Below are 21061 nucleotides of genomic sequence, written 5' to 3' on the forward strand. Positions count from 1 at the left end.
AACATCCTTAGAAGAATGTTTTCTCAGCTTTGTAGAAATAGGGGTAAAAGAATTCATCTCCAAATAAGAGAAAGGCAAATGCTAAGCAATGTATAGAACCAAACTTGAAGTTAACCTGATACTATAAAGTTTCCTTGCTTAGGCCTTGGAAAAAACTCGTTGGGATTTATGGATCAGTACTGTTTCCGTGGTAGCACAAGTTGACTCATGGTTATATTCACTTCTAAATTCCTAAAAAAAATGCCTTAATTCAGTAGTGCCCTTCCTCAGTCTTCAAGTTCACTTCTGCTTCTATGCACCAGCAATTTCCATGGAGTTTCCATGACCTCACATTTCCTTAGCTGATTTGATAACTTGTCAGTATCACATTTGTTGTATTTGTTTATTTTTTGGTTTGTGAGACTTCTCTCCAGGGAGCCTTATTTAACATATATGCTTGATATATTTTTGGTCAATTTATATAATGAGTCTGCTTACATTTGCATTTTAAAAGTCCTTGCCAACCTGCTTCTTCAAGCCAGGAAAAGCCACAGGTTCTCCAGTATTGCATTAATGGGAGTTCACCGAGATTCTAAAATTCTGCCCTCTGCATTGATCACCACAATGCACGCCTAGGTACTGCTGCTATAAATGAGTTTAAATGCAGAGTTGTTTTTCCTGCTTGTTTTTCATCATTCTCTGCACCAATGCCATTATCTACACAATTTTTTTTCTTCACCATCAACTTTGCAGGGCTCATGTAGCCTGTTTAGGGGTGGGCAGTACATTTGGGGTTTTGGTCCTCTCTTAATTTGTAGTTTGTAACTTTCTTGGAGAGTGTCTGGATTTAAGTTTGAGTAATCGCATGACTCAAAACTAACAGAAATGTGATTCTTTCAAAAACATTTCATCAGTCACAAATTTAGTAATTTAGGCAGATTCTTTTCCTGCCCAAATTCTAATTAATAAGGTTTGTTGAGTTTTAGATTTCCAAATCATGTTCTTAAGGAATGGCTTATTCTGGAACCCTGCTGGATAGAAAGATTCTATTTCCTTAAGTTCTGCCTTCAGATTTTCATTTGGTTTGCAATTGATAATGTTCTAACAACCCCATATAAAAAGTAAATCTGAAAGGTTTAAAATCTTAACTCCTACAAAACATTCTGCTTGCAAGTGGACTTTTTTAAAGACTACAACAGTGACTGATAGTTAAATAGGTCCTTTGCTTGGTTCATCAAGAAACTGTAGTAAGTCATTCAGGTAGGTATGCCATACTGCTGTCTCCTTTCCTCAGTTGTTGAGTTGGCATTGTTCACAGGAATTTAAACAAAGATTTATTTTAAAGTACCTGGTTGCAGGGCCAGCAATGTGGCTTAGTAGGCTAAGCCTCCTCCTGCGACACCAGCATCCCCTATGGGCACTGGTTTGTGTGCTGGCTGCTCCACTTCCAATCCAGCTCTCTGCTGGTGACCTTGGAAAGCAGTGGGAAATGGTCTAAGTGCTTGGGACCCTGCACCCATGTGGGAGACCTGAAAGGACCTCCTGGCTCCTGGCTTTGGATCAGCCCATCTCTGGCCATTGTGGTCATTTGGGGAGTGAACCAGCAGATGGAAGACCTTTCTCTGTGTCTCTGCCTTTCTCTGTCTGTAACTCTACCTCTCAAATAAATAAATGAATCTCTTTAAAAAAAAAAAAAAAAAAAGGACTTGGTTCTTGGTTCCTAGTCCTGGCTACTCCACACTTCTAATTCAGCTTCCTACTAATATGCCTGGGAAGGCAACAAATGGCCAAATGTTTGGGTTTCTGCCATACACCCAGGAGATCTAAATGGAGTTTCTGGCTCCTGGTTACTGCCTGGCCCAGCCTTGGCCATTATGGACATTGAAGAGTGAACCAGCCAATGGAATATCTCTTTGTCTTTGCCCCTCTCTGTGTCACTCTGCCTTTCAAATAAACCTTTAAAATAAAATAGTTAAAAGTGCATATACAGTAAGATGGGTTTACCATGAAACAAGTGAAAGTTACACAGTAGAGACCCTCACCTGCATATCTCCTCCATGTGTTTCCACATAGTCATGCCCAATTTTACATTTATAGTTTGCATTATTTTTCTGAGACGGGGCCCTCAAATGCTTAGACCCCACAAGACAAGAAACTGCCCCTGCTTCCATCCCGCATACCCACGTGTTGAACACCAAATCTCCATCTCCCACACAGAACCACCTTCTAAGTTCCAGATCCCAGTGAATGCTTGCCCTCTGTCCCTTCCATTTACAGGTTCCTTAGGTACCTCAAATGTGATTGGTTCAAACCAAACCCATCAGCATCCTTCCTGCCCAACGAGATTCCACTGCCAAACCTGCTCTTCTCCCCCATGTCTGTATTTGGTGAATGTCACCATTGTATACTGGGTTGGTTCTCTCCAGTGTCTTTTCCAGTGTGACTCCAAATGTGGTGAGTTGTGTCCCAGCAGCACAACCAGCCTCATGGTTTCCAATTTGATTCCTCCCGTGGCCTCCACACAAGTCTGTTATTCAGCGTCTCCTTTCCTTCCTCCTGTTTCGCCAGGGCATTTCTTCTGGACTCTGCTCGCTCTATTCCCTGCTCTATTACTTGAAACATGCTCTCTGCCTTCAATACAGTCTGAATTTCCTGTCAAGGGAGACTACTTTCCTGACTGCCTTTTGCCCTAGGCTTATCTCTCAATCCCCAGACAAAACCATGTAATTTCATACCATACCCCTGAAAGTCCTGGCCTCTGTGGGTGACACCCCCCTCCCTAACCCCTACATACCTTTCTTACCCAGATAACTCCTGCACAATTCAGCTCTGACATTATCTCATTCAGGAAGAGGTCACAGAACAAACTCTTCCAAAACAGGCGAGCTGCCTTTGTGTTATCCAACAGTGTATTGTAGTGGTTTGACTTGCTCTACTTCCTAAAGTTAAGGAAGGTAGGAGTTTTTTGTCTCCTATGCCTTCAGTTCTTTCTTAGTCCAGTACCTAGCACACAGCAGATGTCAACATAGTGTTAAATAAACAAACTCAAAGTAGTGGGCAAAAGAGTGAAATAGCATAGCCTGTGTGCTTCTCTTCACATACTTCCTCCGATTGCACAGATTGTGTTAAACCTTAGATTAAATCCCAGCCAATGACCTATGGTTCCAAGCCTGTGAATTTTATCCTGTTATCTATCATGTGGGACATGAGGTTTATACCCTCAGATCCAATCCCTGCACACAATGAATTCTGTGTTGGCTCTGTCCACAAGTTACCGCATCAAACGGCAGATACTTTAAGTCATGTGCAGGGATCAATATGAAGCTAGGTACTGTAGAGTTTACATAAGGAAGATAATGGCAGAGAGCCCTCCTAGAAACCAGCTTTCTCACTTAGTTAAGGAGGTGAAACCACATGAGTGTTAGCTAAGGAATTATAGGAGAAAGTGACACTAGTGAATATTAGAAATCCAAGAGAGAGAGGAATGCTTTCTAGGATTAAACTAGCTTAGAGATCCAAGGATGAGGACTTGACATGACTCTTAAGGTATTTTGATGGAGGGCTAAGTTTCTAAAGACAGCTGAAATACAGTAATATGAGGGTATCTCAAAAAGTTCATGAAAAGCTATTTTCTTGTCAAAAACATGAAATCCATCCATATGAGGGATTCTCAAAAAGTTCATGGAAAATGTGTATTATCAAAAAACTAAGCACAGATTTCAAAAATGTTTTACACCAAAATAATTTTATCTTCTAATGCCATTTTTCCATGAATTTTCTAAGTTTTTTTTTTAAAGATTTATTTTATTTATCTGAAAGTGACAAAACACCACAGTGAAGAAACCAAATATCTCCAACATGCCAAACAACAAACGCAAAAACCAAGCTAACAAGAACAAGGAAGACACTATGACACCCCCAAATGAAAAAGACACCGCAATTCAAGACTATGAAGATGATGAGATTGAAGAAATGCAAGAAGCGGATCTCAAAAAATTGATAAGAACATTAAGAAGTTCTCAAAAACAAATTCTTGAACTACAGAAATCCTTCATGGACAAGATAGAAAATCTCTCTCGTGAAAGTGAAATATTAAGGAGGAATCAAAATGAAATGAAACAACTAGTGGAACAAGAAACTCTGATAGTGACTAGAAATCATAATGAAATGAAGAGTTCAATAGATCAAATGACAAACACATTAGAGAGCCTTAAAAACAGAATGGGCGAAGCAGAAGAGAGAATATCAGACTTAGAAGACAGAGAACAGGAAAGGAAACAGGCAAACCAAAGAAAAGAAGAAGAAATTAGAAATCTAAAAAATATTGTCGGGAATCTACAGGATACTATTAAAAAACCCAACATTCGGGTTCTAGGAGTTCCTGAAGGCATGGAGAGGGAGAAAGGATTAGAAGGCATTTTCAGTGAGATACTAGCAGAAAATTTCCCAGGTTTGGAGAAGGATAGAGGCATCTTAGTACAGGAAGCTTATAGAACCCCTAATAAACATGACCAAAAGAGATCCTCACCACGACATGTTATAATCAAACTCACCACAGTGAAACATAAAGAAAAGATCCTAAAAGGTGCAAGAGAGAAACGTCAGATCACTCTTAGAGGATCTCCAATTAGACTCACAGCAGACTTCTCATCAGAAACCCTACAAGCTAGAAGGGAATGGCGAGACATAGCCCAGGAACTAAGAGAGAAAAACTGCCAGCCCAGAATACTATATCCTGCAAAGCTCTCATTTGTGAATGAAGGTGAAATTAAGACTTTTCATAGCAAACAGAAACTGAAAGAATATGTTGCCACTCATCCTGCCCTGCAAAAGATGCTTAAAGAAGTCTTACACAGAGAAACACAGAAACATGGTCACCAATATGAAAGAAGGTAAAGGAAGGAAACCTCACAGCAAAAGATCACAGGAAGCTCAATTTCTCTTTGACATAGAATTAAACTCTGATGCTCTGTTAAAGCAATGTGTTAAAGTAATCTATTATGTTCTCTTGATGTCTGTTAAATTCTAATTGTTCAAAAACAGCTGAATTTTTATTAAGAGCTATGGGTTATTTAAATATGTGCTTTTTTCAAAAATTTGAATAATCACCTTGTAACAATGATCAAATTTGGTCTATGTTATGTCATGATTTTAAGAAATCTTATTTCAACCAGATATTTTGGAGACATGATAGTTATCTTAATGAGAAAGCCCCAGAGGCTTAAAGGGTTAAATACTTGTAAAATCCTACAGGTGCTTTCAAAAATACTGTGAAGTAAGCAAGTGCCTCTTGTTGGTTGATGAGTTTATAATTTTAAATTGTCAGCAAGCGATCTAGGACTTGCTCCCTCATTTCTCTATTCTAAGCCCAACTTGTTCTTTCATTTCTCTATTCTCTTCAAGGTAGGAAACTAACTCTATTATGAAGGAATCTGTAGGATGCACAATTTAATCTTTAGACCTTATAAAAGAGATGGCTAACATTTTTCTGCAATAGCATAGCCAAAATAAGAACTCAAATAATAATCTCATAGCTAGATTCACTTCGCCATCAGCGAAGTATACAGTAAGTAGAAAAAACCTCCCTTTCAGACCAAAGGGAAAGAAAGTTTTAAAGTGAGAATATAATTTTCCTCATGGGCATTGTCTACCTTAGAAAAACTACTACAGAACATGCCTGTGACTATAGACTTGTAGTTCAGGCCACCGAAGATTAGAGATGGGAAACGGGCACTCCCTTGACTTGCATACTCTGGTCTGCTTTAACACAAACCAGGAGGAAAAGAAAGCTCGGCATCAGAAGCAATGGGTGGCAGGCCTATTAATGGCTGATCTGTACAGTGATCTGCCCTCAAGGAGACCCAACAGGCCAGTCCACTGCAGTGGCTTTCAATGTAGTAAGCCTGGGCTTCAGCAGAAGTCAGCTTGTGAAGAGCCCTGGCAGCTCTGCCAAGAGTTGGATCACTGGAAATGGACCTGCCCTGGAGTCGAAGGATGCCCAGGTCAGAGCCACAGATCTTATTGGCTCTAAGCTGAAAAGCCCTTCACTCAGCCCAACTTCCAAAGTGACCACCGCAGCTGAGGGGACGGTCAAGTAGGGTCAGCAACATTGCAGGCAAAACTGTAAATTTCTTGTTAGAGATGCCCCCTGCCTTTACCTGGCCAGCTCTCCTCCCAGGCCAGCCAAGTAATGAAAGTCAACAGAGTGCCTTCCCCTAGGAGGTTCACACCTCCCTTAGGATATACCCCATGTGAAGAGATAGATAGGTCTGGGCCTCTGAATTTACAAGGCCTAAAGCCCACCAGATTATTATCAAGCCCCTTCTATCAGGTTCTATTTGCCTCTCAATCAGAAAACTTAATTGTAGCTTAGACAGCACCTTTCTTAGCTCCTCTAATAATGACTCTGTCCTTTGTTCTAGGCCCTGTCTAGTGCACTTGGGCCTCATTCCTTTGTAATCATAACCTCTACTCTACCACCAATGGCTCTACTCCCAACATGTGTGTACTGATGGTCCTCTTCCCCACTTAATGCTGTATAATTGTTCAAACCTGGTAAATGCCACTCTTAGGATCATTGGTTACTATCCTCACTCTGTCTTTTATGACCTTGTCTAAATATGATCAGAGTCGGCAAACTTGGAAGGCTTCCATAGCCTTGGCAACTCATGACGACAGCCTAGGATGGTTACTGGCGCCATAAACTAGAGTGTAAAAAAAAAAAAAAAAGAAAGAAAGTGACACACACAGAGAGATGTTTCATCCACTGGTTTACTCCCCAAATGGCCACAAAGTGAAGCTGGGCCAAGCCAAAGCCAGGAGACTGGAAATCCATCAGGGTCTCCCATGTGGGTGGCAGGAACACAAGCACTTGAGCCAACTTCTGCTGCTTTCCCAGGCGCATTAGCAGGGAGGTGGATCCAAACTGGAACAGCCTGGACTCAAACCAGTGATGTCAGCATCACAGATGGCAGCTTAAGTCACTGCACCACAACGCCAACACCTCCATGATCTTTCTGATACTCCCATAGAGGGAGAGGTAAGAATCAATGAGGAAGGAGGGGAACCAGGGGTGGTTATACGTAGGAACTAAAAGAATTTCCAGAAATAGTAGGTTGTTTAAATGCAGATTCTTTGCCTCTCACTCCACCAAGATACTAAGTCTGTTTCTATGATCCTTGGATCCGAGCTGGCCATGGACCTTGGGCTGGCAATAGAAAGCAGTGAAAGTGATGTGTGAATTCCAGAAGGATGAGAAGCCACTTGGAGGAGATCGGAAGCCCCACTGACCACCCGCACCTGCCACCACTTGTGTGGTTAGGTCCTATGTGGCCATAGGCCTTTCAGTCCAACTGCCCATCCAGCCACCTGAGTGAGTCTAAGTGAATAGAGCAGAGGTACCACTCAGCCATGGTAAGAAACTTGGAAATGGTTCATGGTTGGTATTTCAAGCCCTCCATGGGGGCTGGTTTGTTATGCAGCAATAGATAACTGACTGGAGGCAGATGCAGGCAGGGGTGAGAAATGAAGGCAGACCAAGAGAGTTGGAAGTCAACCATGTGCTGGCCTTTTGGTTCTGGAAAAGGCCTAAATCTCAGGAATGTTTCCAGCTTCCTGATGGATGCACTGAGCTATCGAGGTCTAATGCCATTCATCATTCAAATCAAGTATTTGTAATTAAGAGCCTGCTTCTTGGCCAAGAAAGCTGAGCCAAGAAATCCAGTCACGTGGCTTCCACTTGCATAAGGACAGGCAATGCACCTGTCAGGCCAACAGCATATGCAGTCTTCCTGACAATTCAATTCCTCATTGTAAATGGGTCATTTTCATGTTTTTTTAAACAAATGAAGGTTCATTTATCCCTACAATTTGATACTTAATTTATGATTTGAATTAAGAGAAACCTTTTCTGATTACTAAGGCAAAATACGTCAAAACTTTCAATCATTTAAAAGTGCAAAGGCACAAAGTGAAACTTTGCTACACTCCTATTTTCTATATCCCCACTAAAGCAGGATCAATAGCTTGGACTGTATAAATACAAACATATACCTACCATCAATTCATTTTGCACATTTATTCTTCCTTCAGATAAAAGCTGGACAATTACACTGCCCACAACTTCTGTAACCATTTATTTTGAAAGTATTTTTACTTTTAAGTTATTTATTTGAAAGGCAAATGAGAGAGTAAAAGGGGAGCAGGGGGAGAGAGAGAGAGAGAGAGATGAGATATCTTCCATCCATTGGTTCACTCTCCAAATGCCCACAACAGTTGGGGCTGGGCTGGACCAAAGCCAAGAGCCAGGAGCTCCATTAGGTCTCCTACAGGGGTGGTAGGAACCCAAATAACTGGACCATGATCCACTGCCTTCCCAGATGCACTGTCAGAAAGCTAGATTGGAAGCAGGATAGCTGGGACTTGAACCAGGCACTTCAATGTGAGATGCAGGCATCTCAAATGGTGGCCTAACCCACTGTACCACAATGCCCGCTAAAGTACATTTAAAAGAAAATTGCAAACTGAAAAATGTACATTCCTCCTATTATTATACTAAGACACAAGAATAAGCATCCCTACAGTTCACAAGTGCAATGATTTAATCCTAGGAAGAGTAACAGGTTCTTCTTCATTCCTAATGCTTCTTCCTCCCCTGCCCCCAGGCCATCTTTTGTGGTAGTTAGCACCATGAGCTTTGCTACTAACAGGGCCTCCTTCTAAGTTAAATTGTTTCAACAGTCTCACCATGTGAAATTTATCTAATCAGCTTTCTAAATGCCTATTCATATAAGAAACTCTTTATTTTTCTTAAAATTCCCTTGAATGTGACATATTTAAAGTAATAGTAGATGTTTAGTCCCAAGGGTTTTTCTGTTTATCAGAACCCAAACAGGTGTTTGAAGCTCAAAGACCCGTAAGTCTGATAAAGTAGGAAGGGCTGAAGCCCATGGTGGACAAACATTCCAGGACCTGCACAAAACCCCATAAAAAGAAAAATTCTTAGAAGGTTCTGTGACTGTCACCAAAAATAATTTCATAAGGTTCACTAATTGGACGGCATTGGTACTTGGCTCCCTTAACTGAATCACCCAAATTAGAGATAAGGCAAGGAAACTGCAATTATGTACTGGGACATGGTCTTACAGCAAATGGAGTATCCTAAAAGAATTGCAGGTCTTAGTGCTTAGGAGTAGAGAAAAACCGACCCACGACAATTACTCAGAGACCAATGCACATAATACTTACGCTTTTGCTAGCTCCACTGATATTTGTTCCAGAGAGCGTCCCTTCGTCTGAGGGATAAACACAACAACAAAAGCCAGGGATGCTAGACTCATGATTGTATACATAAAGCACACCCACGGCAGGCCAATGAGATCTAGAAAGGATAAAAGAAATCGATTAGAAACGTGTTTTCTGTTTCTTTGATGCCATTTCTAAACAGCTGCTCCTAAGAACCAGGAAGTGTTTTCAAACATGCTGGGAAAATAGGAAGCATGAATTAAAAATTTAGCCAGCTCTTGGGGAAGTGTTTATTGTAGCAGTTAAGGCACCACTTGGGACGCCTGAATCCCTTATCAGAGTGCTTGGGTTCAAATCCCAACTCTGCTCCCAATTCCAGCAAGTGATGGATCAAGTGGATGGCTTCCTGTCACTCACTAGATAATCCTGGATTAAGTTCCCAGCTCCTAATTTTGACTCCTGGCCTGGGACCATTACCGGGAGTGGGAGGAGTGAACCAACAGATGGGAACTGTCTGTCTATCCAGCTGTCAAATAAATAAAAATAAGTAAATAAAATCTTCTTAAAACTTGGCCCATGCTGAAAGCTTCATGCTTACAAATGGCCTCACGTTTCTCTGGTAAAATAAATTGGAGCTTTGCAACCATCACAATTTAAGCCCAATTCCAGGGCAGGCATTGTGACACAGCAAGTTAAGCTGCCATTTGGCATACCCACTTCCCCTATCAGAGCGCCTGGTTGCTCTGCAATTCCGATCCAGCTTCCTGCTCATACACCTGGGAGGCAGCCGATGATGGCCCAAGTACGTGGGTCCCTGTACCCACATGGGAGACCAGGATGGAGCTCCTGGCTAGCGACTTCAGCCTGGCCTTCTCCTGGCTTGTAGTGGCCATTTGGAGAGTAAACTAGTGGGTGGACGATCTCTCTGTCTCTCCCTCTCCCTCTGTCACTCTGCCTTTCACATAGATAAATACATCTTTAAAAATAAATGCTGTCTTCTTGATGGGTGTGTCTTTATTTTTCCAAATGGTAATGTATCTTTATTAATATAAAGAAGCACCTGCTCATTGCAAAAAAGGACTCTCCAACAACTGGAAATCACAATGCAGAAGGTAAAATATTTCTTCTCAGACTTCTCAGTGCCCCTCTTGAGAATCACCACTGGAACAATTTGATTTCTATTCCATAACAAAAACTTTTAATGACATCTTTCTACAGATGGACTTTTCTTGGCATGACCTCACCCTCCTTTGCTCTTATTTGACTGAATCACTTTATGCTGGCACTATTTCATCATTTTTTCATAGCTGACAGTGTATTTGTAACATTCCCTGCTGGGTGTTGAGCAAACCAGTGTTAATGGATCTGAGAAAAGGCACCAACTTGCTAAGATTCATCTGCAAAAAGGAGGATCCTCTAGATCTAGCTGTATCTTTTGCCACTTCCAGACGGAGGTACTCATACAGTTCCATTGTAGTCACTGGTCAAGGTCAAGGTACATTAATTGGTGAAAAGTGGCCCCGTGCGCTTGAGTCAGCAATATGCATTGTGCTGGCCCTTGGCTTAGCACCAGGAAGTTCAATGTGGCAGGGGTATTGAGAAAGAAGCTGGCTCTTTTTGAATATAGGCTCAACCCAACTGCAGACAAGATTTGCACGTAGCCCTTCACAGCAGAGCCACAAATCATAGTTGGTCCAGCCCGAGAACTGCCTGAGTTTTCCTCAGGGCTGTGTGGAGGGACAGAAGCAGGGAACAACTTGTCGGTGAGATGCGGTGCCGTGAGAAGCCGGGAGAGGGGACAGGCTGCAGAGCTTTGGGCAGTTTCAATTCAGCTCCTCTCTCCCTGTGCCTGTGTCTTGGCCCCAGTTGATTGCTTAATGAAGTGTTTGTAGGATTGGTCCTTCTTCCCGTTCTGGAGCATAAGATCAGAACCGAAGAAACGAAGAAACCCCAAAGTTGTCTCAGCAACCTTGTCCTCGTGCCGCATGGTCATTTTCAGTAATGGAGACTGCAGCCTGTCCTAGAGCGTCTCACTGCCAACAGAGGCAGCTTGCTCTGTTCAAAAGTGATTCCTTCCGGCGAACCCAAGCCTGCCTTTCAGAAGCCTTGCTTTGTTCCCTGGCAGGACACACTTTGAATCGACTCTCTCCACCCCTTCGCGACAGCCATTCAAATATTTGAATGTACCTCCACCCCTTCTCTGAGAATCCTCTGGTCCAAGTCAAACATCCTGAACTCTCCCGGCCTGGGTGACACGTCCTCGTCCTCCAGGTCACCCTCCTTGCACGGATGCACTATGGTTTTCAAAGAGCCTGCTCAGAACGCTTTGCTTTGAGCGGAATGCGGCACCGCAGCTGGGCTGTGACCACTGGAAGGGCTCACTTTGCCCATCAGGAGCCGTCTGCTTGGATGGCTACAACTGCAATCGCATCAGAATGTTCGTTTCCAAGAGCTTGTTGCCAAGTAGAACCCTGCTTCTTTGAGGCCTCTCTCTCTCTTGTGTGCAGAAAATTGATTCTTGAAAGTGAGTAGAGAATGCCAAGCATTCCAATGAAATGTCACATAAAGGCTTTCGATCATCCTGGACTTTATTTTATCAGCTCTGTTTTGCTGACATTTAACAGAGAGCCCTTTCGAGCAGCTCCTCATTCTTCCTCCACTCAGCCAGTATATTTGCCGTCTTCATTCTTCCTTTCGTATTTTTCTTAGAAGCGGTGTGTGTGTGTGTGTGCGTGTGTGTGAGGTGAAGGGTGCACATCTATGTGTGTGATCTGGGCAGGAGAGGTGTGATTAATGCTAATTACCAGTTTCTTTGTTTCCTTCAATCTTGTGCTATTTCTAGAAATCTAGGGCATAAATATCTGAAAATTGTATATAAAAATCCTAACCATACTTAATTAACAACTCCAAAAGTTGATTTACAAAAGTGACCACACTAAATACATTTGCATGTATATATAAACATGTATATATGTATATAGAGGCATTTCTTAAGTAAATATCTGCTTTTGAAAATCAACTACATGTATCTCATATATATCCATGTCTATAGCTATAGAAATGATAGAAATGCAGAAACTGGGTCATTTCTTTCATAGAAAATTTCAGTCTGGATTTTATTGATTGTAGTCATGTCCCATGCACCACATCTATGAAGGTACTTCAAGAAGTTCATGACAATGGAATTAAGAGCCTGCATTGCAGCACAGCAGGTTAAGCCACCACCTGTGATGCCAGCATTCTGTATCAGAGTGTCTGTTCAAGTCCACCTGCTCCAGTTCCAATCCAACTCCCAGCTTATGTGTTTGGGAAAGCAGCTTCTGCTAGCTCACGTACTTGGGCCCCTGACACCCACATAGGAGACCCGATAAGATGGAATTCCAGGCTGTTGGCTTCAGCCTAGGCCAACCTCAGCCAGTGAAGCTATCTGGGGACTGAGCCAATGGATGGAAGGTTCTCTCTCTCTCTCTCTCTCTCCCTTTCTTTTCTCTCTCTCTTTCTGTAACTGCCTTTCAAATAAAGAAATAGATCTTTTTTAAAAAAATAAATAGAAAGGAATTAAAAGATAAGTTTCCTTTAGTGAAAACATTTTTGAACTTCATGAACTTTTTTAATAATTCACATTTGCCTTGAAATTATAATGAAAAAATTTTGCATAGATTTAAAAAATTTGGGACACCAATATAAACTTATTTTTAATTCTATCTTTCTGTGTAACTTTGAAATACCCTCATATATACATGAATAAAAGAAAAGCCGATTCATTGACCAGTTTTGGAAGATGATGGGGGACTACCACACTATTTTGAAAACCAGCAAATAGAAAGTTTCCTGCACTTAACTTGCCTTTCTTATATAATCCACACAGAAAAGTATCTAAACAGCTAATGAGAAAATATTTCTCTTCAGGTAAATACACTATATAAAAATATAGAAGGAATGAGAGAGAAAAACATAATGGGTCTGGAAATTGAGCATCCAAGGAGGCAAACTCCACAATGTGGAGACAGTCGGGCCTGAGGTGCTTCCCACGGTGGACATGCAGGCATTGTCACTGGCAAGGAGGTCTCAAGCTTCTCCCTGGATCTAAACAGCAACTTAGAGAAAACACAAATGACAGAGAGACGTAAGGCCTGATTCTGGAAAATTCTATGGAACAAATGACCCAGTTTCTCCAGTAAAAATGCAGGGGCAGGACACAAGACCCACACATCATGAGACACATCCATCAACTGTAAATTATGTTTTTGAATCATGATTCAAACAAAGTATACCACATAATTATGAGACAAGTGGAGGACTGAAGGCTGAGAGGATATTTGATCCTGAGGGGTGGTTATTACTCTTTCCAGATGTGATCTTGATATTGTGGTCAAGTTTCTCTGAATGTCTTGTAGAGGTCTAGGCTGAAATCTTATAGACACAATGACACTGCAAGTGGGATATGACTTCAAATAATTTGATAGGCGGAGTGAGCAGGTGAGTTTATGAATGGGTGAAGATTGAGAACTTCTTGAATTGGGTGGTGGAGGCATCAAGTTCACTGCCATTCTCTGGACTTCCGAGTGGGTGAAAATGCTCACAGTACAGTGCTTCCCAGGGGCTTATTCTTCCCTGACACTTGTCCTAAGAAGACTTTGGCAGGAAACAAAGGGTTCTTACCAGTTACTGTCAAAAATGTCAGAGAGATGAGGAGGTTGATGCCCCAGTTCATGCTAGAAGTTAACGCCATGGCTCGTCCTCTAATCCCACCGGGGAAGATCTCACTGAGCACCAACCACGGCACTAGAAGAAAGGGGAGAAGGCAGCAAAATCAGTGAAAACCCAGGGAGACTGAGACCAGAGCAGTGCACTCCCTCTGGGCTTGTGCTGGGAACCAGGGCCATTTCCTAACCGCAGCAGGACAGGACGGAAAAGGGACGTGGTCTCTCCTCACCTCTGGCCAAGGGAGAAAGGAGTCAGGAGAAACATGGGGAGAGTTTGACAGTGGTCCCCGTGGGGAGTAGAGACAGGGGCAGGAAGTGCTGGTGTCTGATACAGGCCTGCAAATAGGGGTGGAGTCAGAGACCCTGCCTGGCAGCAGCACAGATCCAGCTTTGAACATCTGCCAGGCCCTTCTGGCACCAGAGGGCCAGAGCCCAGCTGCACCTGCTAGGGACCACACCCTTTGCTGGAAACTCCATTCTCCTGGACTTTGCAGAAATCTGGCCCCAAAGCTAACGAGTGGGCAGGACATGGAGCTAGGAGGGCAGGAGGGAGCTGGCTCCTCCATCTCCTCCCACCTGGGCTTCCTGGCATGGGGCACACTGGGGAGAGAGAAGTTCTGAATTCAGCAGAGCTCCCAGGCTGGTTTATTCTGCCACACTGGACACTTGCACTTCTTCTGGCCATCAAACTTGATCAGAGGACTTGTTATTATTGGAGAGTGACAGGGAACATTATGAGGCCTGTCTGATGCGATTAGAGAGGGCAGGAGAAGAGCAAATTAACTTGTCTTTTGCTCATGGCCAATCCAAGCCAGTTTGCCTAATAAAAGAGCCACAAGGTCTTTCTGTGGGCTGACTTTACAAACATTTTTGCAACATTATCTCAGTTGACCTTCCCAACCCCTACAAAGTAGGAACTAATGCTAGCCCTCCTCTGCAGCAGAGGCAACCAAGGTTTAGAAGAATTTATAACTTGCCAAGGTCACTGGGCTTGCAATGGACAGGGGTGCCATTGAACTACGGAATTCATGCTTTTTTAATCACTGTACTCTCCTGGTATTGGCTCAATAAACATTTGTTAATTCATAAACAAGCATACACAATGTGCAATGAACTAAGTCCTCCCCGCCACAGAATTGAAGGTGTTGGTAATTCATGTCCATCAGGGGACTTCAAAAAGTTGATGGGACGTGTGTGTCATTAAAACACTGTGCACGGACTTGGAGGTTCTTCACACCAAAATAAACGTATCTTCTAATTCCATTTTCTATGGACTTTTTGAAGCATTCTCTCCTTTTTGTTTTTAAAGGTTGATTTTATTTCTTTGTAAGGCAGAGTGACAGAGAGAGGAAGAAACAGAGAGGGAAAGAAATTTTCCATCCACTGGTTCTTTCCTCAGTGCTACAATGATTGGGCTGGGACAGGTGGAAGCCAGCAGCCAGGAACCCCATCTGGGTCTCCTATGTGGGTGGCAGGGGCTCAAGTGCTTGGGCCATCTTTGGCTGCTTTCCTGGGTGCATTGGCAAGGAGCTGGATCAGAAGCAGAGCAGCCAAAGCTTGAACCATCACTCCGTTATGGGATGCCAGCATCACAGGTGGCATTGTACCACGGTCGGCCCCCAAAATACTGTTACCTATATCCAATTATTATATTGTAACCCAAAAATATGTGCAATTATTCTGTGTCAATTTTACATAAAATAATAACAGATACAGGGAGGATTCAGGAGCTGACCCAGCCCTGGTTCCCTGCAGACTGTGTGTTGAAAGGCTGGCATTGCTCTACCAATAATCCTAGCCCAGAGGAGCAGACTGGAAGAAGGAGCTAGAAGCCAGGCATGGGCCCCACTGGCCAGCAGCCACGGGGGCTGCCTATGTTGAATTTGAGCAGCTGGCTGTGCCTTTAACTGAACAACTCCCTCTCATCATGCTCTTAATATCTACTTGTAGAAATTTGCTGCTTTAAAGCAAGAAAAAAAAATAAATTGAATTGCAGAAGATTAGAAAAATGCAGTTTTCCTTGAATATCCTCTCCAAGTGAATCTATATAGGATTCCTTAGGCATGGGAGATGACTGCCCCAAAAGCAGCATAAAGATCCCATGTCAGGCCGGCGCTGCGGCTCAATAGGCTAATCCTCCGCCTGAGGCACTGGCACACCAGGTTCTAGTCCCGGTTGGGGCGCTGGATTCTGTCCCCGTTGCCCCTCTTCCAGGCCAGCTCTCTGCTATGGCCCAGGAAGGCAGTGGAGGATGGCCCAAGTGTGTGGGCCCTGCACCCGCATGGGAGACCAGGAGAAGCACCTGGCTCCTGGCTTTGGATCAGTGCGGTGCGCCGGCCGCAGTGCGCCGGCTGCAGCGGCCATTGGAGGGTGAACCAACGGTAAAGGAAGACCTTTCTCTCTGTCTCTCTCTCTCACTGTAGACTCTGCTTGTCAAAAAAAAAAAAAAAAAAAAAAAAATCCCATGTCCCCCATGCTCTCATCTCACCTCCCTTTCTCTAAACCCTCCACCCCAGAAGACCTTCACTAAGGTCTTACAGATTATACCCTTGGTGGAATCACCTTTCATATCATGAGATCAGTTTAGTGCTCATAGAACACTCTCTTGAGTTGGCAAGAACCAGAAATCCAGCTCTGGGGTAGAAGAACAGCTACATAATTCTAGTTAAGTGTTTGTAATGAAGACTTGTCCTTGGACAAATACAGATAAATTATATAACTCAAAAATGTTACGCTTAATAATCCATGCCACAGACCATGTCCCTTTCTGCCGTGGGTCAAGTGCTGCTGAGGTCCCTTATAGCCTTTTTTTTTTTTTTAAGAGATTTATTTATTTATTTGAAAGTCAGAGTTACACACAGAGAGAAGGAGAGGCAGAGAGAGAGGTCTTCCATCTGCTGGTTCACTCCTCATTTGGCTTCAACGGCCGGAGCTGTGCCGATCCGAAGCCAGGAGCCTGGAGCTTCTTCTGGGTCTCCCACACATTTGCAGGGGCCCAAGGACTTGGGCCATCTTCTGCTGCTTTCCCAGGCCATAGCAGAGACAGAGAGCTGGATCAAAAGTGGAGCAGCCAGGACCCAAACCGGCATCCATATGGAATGCTGGCACTGCAGGCGGTGGCTTTACCCCCTACACCACAGCGGTGGCCCCCTCTATAGCCTTTTGCTTTTATAGCCATGTGGAGGATGTGGGGGGAGGGGCACTCTCATTTTCTTTCTTTCTTTTTTTAAGATATGTTTTAATTTTATTTGAAAAGCAAACTGACAGGGAGAAAGAGAAAGTGAGAGAGAGAGAGAGAGAGAGGGGGAGAGAAAGAGATCTATTGTTTCTCTCCCCAAGTAGCCTCAATGGGCAGGGGTCAAGGATGGGTCAGAGTGAAGCCAGGAGCCAAGAGCTCCATCCAGTCTCACACGTGGAAGGCAGAGGCCAAGCACTTGAGCCATCTTTCACTGCGTTCTCAGGCGCACTAGCAAGGAGCTGGATTAGAAGCAGCACAGCTACTTAACCCGCTGCACCACAGCACCATCCCGGCGGTTTGTTTCAGCAGAGGAGTCAGCTCATGTTTTGTTGCTCTGGTTTCCATCCCCATCCCCAACAGTTTTCCAACCTCTCTTCCCCTCCCCAACTTTCATCCGGGAAGCCTCTTGGAATTATTTAGTAGAGTTTGGGGAGAACCATTGCTGGGCTTATCACAGCCACATCAAGCTCTAATGGGAATGAGCTGCTGCTGCTGCTACAGGAAGTAGAGGATCTTGCTAACAAGAAGACAGGAGATGTTTGCATGCTCAAACTGAGCTGCCAGGGGCTTGCCTGAAAAACCCAGGATGCACACTGAATGCTTGCTTCAGGCATATGTTCAATGCAGCGTCTTAGCCAAGTCCTCACGCAGAGCCACCAGTCAGAGAGCAACGAACGGAAGGTGGAAAAAGGGACTTCCCTCAGCCTCTGTTCTGGTGGAACTTGTGGCCAGGCGAGCCCTGCATCAGACGTTTCCAGAAACAGATGTAGCATTGCTGAAACCGTGCGTGTCTTTTTGATCTAGTGGGGAGAATTTGAGAATTGATGCCTGCTTTATCCTGTAGCAATTGGATGCTGCAGCAACTGGCAAATTTTTGGACAAGGGAGTTTCAGCCTCCAAACGTGGAGCCTGCTGAGTTGCAAATGAGGCTAGTATTTCAACAACGATGTCAGAACTGGAAAATCATAGGTTTTCAGACCCAGGAAGTAAAAATCTGCCAGTGGCCTGTGTGGCAAGAAGGAATTTACTGGAAGTGCCAGACTCTTTTCAGGACAGACTTAAGCGCAAGACTGCAAGAATCTTGCAGGCCGCAAGTTCTCTACAGAGAGGCTGGGACTATCCCGAGCAGGAGGAAGAGAGAAGCTCAGTTTCATGACAGAGGCAAAGATCACAGAGGTTTACATCAGCACGTGGGGGTTTAATGCCATGATCTTTATAATCACAGGTGGAAGTTGTTGTAAATCACTTGTTTTCCAATGTCATGGCCCCATTCCCACCCCCCTCCCCCAAGAATAATCTAGTTGTTTCCCTCCCTCCGGGCATCTTTCTTATTCCCTATCTGATGATAGGCCAACAGGGGACACATTGTCCTATTTGCTGGTGTGGAATCCACGGAGAGCTCATAGCAGAGATACAGTGAACTCGTCCACACGGAGCACAGCGCTACAGTTCAGTGGGTCCTGAAACACTTCTCCCTGACTGCTACCGCTCCGCCTTCAACCTCAGCAAAGCCCAGCCAAGTGTACCCTATATGTGTCCATCTGCGAAGGCCTTTCCCGCCTGCTCTAAGCTGCGGTAACTTAGGACACTTTGGACTTGGTGAGGGGGTGAGGGGGATGGCAATGGTTCTTAGATATGCAGCTCGTATTTCATAGCATATGAACTCATTGGAGCTGCCCCTCAAGGCTACCTGATCAGATGAAATTTACAGTGTCCATGGCAACACAGAGTGTAGGAACAGATCATGAAGGACAACTATGTTGAAGACTCTCTGTGTTGGTTCAGTACATGGAAGTACATGGATAGACAGTGACAATGGCAGCCGCACCACTGGTGAGTAACCCTGCCTATTTCCTCCCTCCTACTTATCTCTGGCTGCTTGCCCAGATCTTCCCACAGAGACTGTCACGTAATCTGCTGCACTTTCAGACTGTAACCCTGTAGCTCTCCAGGCACTCTTTGGCCTGAGTTCTTCCGGAACCACCTGGCAAGCTAGCCAAGGGTTTGAAAGACACAGAGGTCTTGAGTTCTTGCCAGGCAACTCCTAGCAACTTTGGAGAAACTTCCATACTAGGGATGCAGGATTTTCAATAACTTGATTCCCCAAAGAGCTATATGCTATGATTTATAGGTGTGAAGTCAAATGCTATGATTTTAATATTTTTATTTTTAAAACTTATTTGAAAGAGAGAGAATAAGAAAAATGAAGAGCAGCTGCTGCTGTGGCGTGGCAGCTGCCTGCACTGCCAGCATCCCATGTGGGCACTGATTTGAGACCTTGCTGCTCCACTTCCAATCCAGCTCACTGCTATGGCCTGGGAAAGCAGTGCAAGATGGTCCAAGTGTTGGGCCCTTGCACCCATGAGGGAGACCTGGAGAAAACTCCTGGCTCCTGGCTTTGGATTGGCACAACTCTGGCCATTGTGGCCATTTGGGGAGTGAACCAGCAAATGGAAGACTTTCTCTCTCTGCATTTACTTCTGCCTCTTTGTAACTCTTCTTTTCAAATAAAAATATTTTTTTTAAAAAAAGAAAAAGAATGAGGAGAAGAAGATGAGGAAGAGAAGGAGGAGGAGGAGGAGAAAGAGGAAGAGGCCAGCATTATGACATAGTGGGTTAAGCCACTGCCTGCAATACAGGTATTCCATAGGGGCTCCAGTTCGAGTCCCAGCTGCTTTACTTCTGAACCAGCTATCTGTTAATGGCTGGAAAACAGTGGAAGATGACCCAAGTACTTGGGCCTCTGTATCCTTGTGGGAGACACAGAAGTTCCTCGCTTCTGGCTTCAGCCCGGCTCACCTCCAGCTGTTGCAGCCATTTGTGTGTGAACCAAGGGATGGAGGATTTTTCCTCTCTCTCTTTCTTTCTCTCTCTTTTTCTGTTACTCTGTCTTTCAAATAAAATAAGTCTTAAAAAAGAAAGAAAAAGAGGGAGGAGGAGGATGAGGAGGAAGTAGAGGAGGAGGAGGAGAAGAAGAAAGATGATGCAAAGACAGAAGTCTCCTATGTACTTTTTCACTCCCCAAATGCCCCAACAGCCGGAGCTGTGCAAGGCTGGAGCTGGGAACCTTGAACCCAGTCCAGGTCTCGCATGTGATTGGCAGAGACCCACCACTTGAGTCCTTACCTGTTGCCTCGCAGGATGCACATTGACAGAAAGCTGAGATCAGGAGTGTAGTCGGGACTTGGACCTAGGCAGTTTGATATGGGCCACTCCCAAGCAGCTCCTTAACTGCTCCACCAAACACCCATACCCTGTGGTTTTTATCACCGTGGCAAGCAGCATGCAGCACATCTAGCTCTCTGTCTGCAAAAGGGTACTTCAAAATGTGAATCTGAGAGGGAACATGTTTCCAACCAGATTTTGAATTCTGGCCCCATACATTCTCTAAATGGAAAAACCACGTCCTTTAAAAACTCGACTCCACCACAGGCAAGCATCTCTATCAACAGCAGTGATGCGGTGGCTCTAGTTTCCCTTCCTTGCACTTCTCTCAGTCCCTTTGCATTGTGCCCACTCAGGGTATTTTGTAAAAGAAATACTTTCTTCAATAATATTACTTCGTATTTCTTAAATGACACACAATGAAAAGCAATGAAATAAAACCTCGTTGTCCCCTAATTTTCCTGTCCTGAAGATTTCCAGTCAAAGCCAATTGAAGTTATTCTTTTTAAAAGATTTATTTATTTATGTGGAAGTCAGTGTTATACACAGAGAGGAGAGGAGAGAGAGACAGAGAGAGACAGAGAGAGAGAAAGGTCTTCCATCTGCTGGTTCGCTCCGCAATTGGCTGCAATGGCTGGAGCTGTGCCGATACGAAGCTAGGAGTCAGGAGCCAGAACTTCCCCTGGGTCTTCCACATGGGTGCAGGGGCCCAAGAGCTGGATCAGAAGTG

At 44.0% G+C, this 21061-nt stretch overlaps 1 protein-coding gene across 1 annotated transcript in view; it reads right to left on the minus strand.

Annotated features, from left to right (window-relative positions):
• SLC2A12 (solute carrier family 2 member 12) overlaps window positions 1-21061 on the minus strand; it is a 64178-nt gene that overhangs the window by 6214 nt on the left and 36903 nt on the right. The window contains exons 3-4 of the mRNA XM_062186791.1: window positions 13885-14007; window positions 9226-9358 (exon numbers count right to left, since the gene is read on the minus strand). Coding sequence (XP_062042775.1) covers window positions 9226-9358; window positions 13885-14007 — 256 coding nt within the window. The remainder of the gene's footprint in view (window positions 1-9225; window positions 9359-13884; window positions 14008-21061) is intronic.

This window comes from Lepus europaeus, chromosome 3 (assembly GCF_033115175.1).
Source record: "Lepus europaeus isolate LE1 chromosome 3, mLepTim1.pri, whole genome shotgun sequence".
Lineage (NCBI taxonomy): Eukaryota > Metazoa > Chordata > Mammalia > Lagomorpha > Leporidae > Lepus > Lepus europaeus.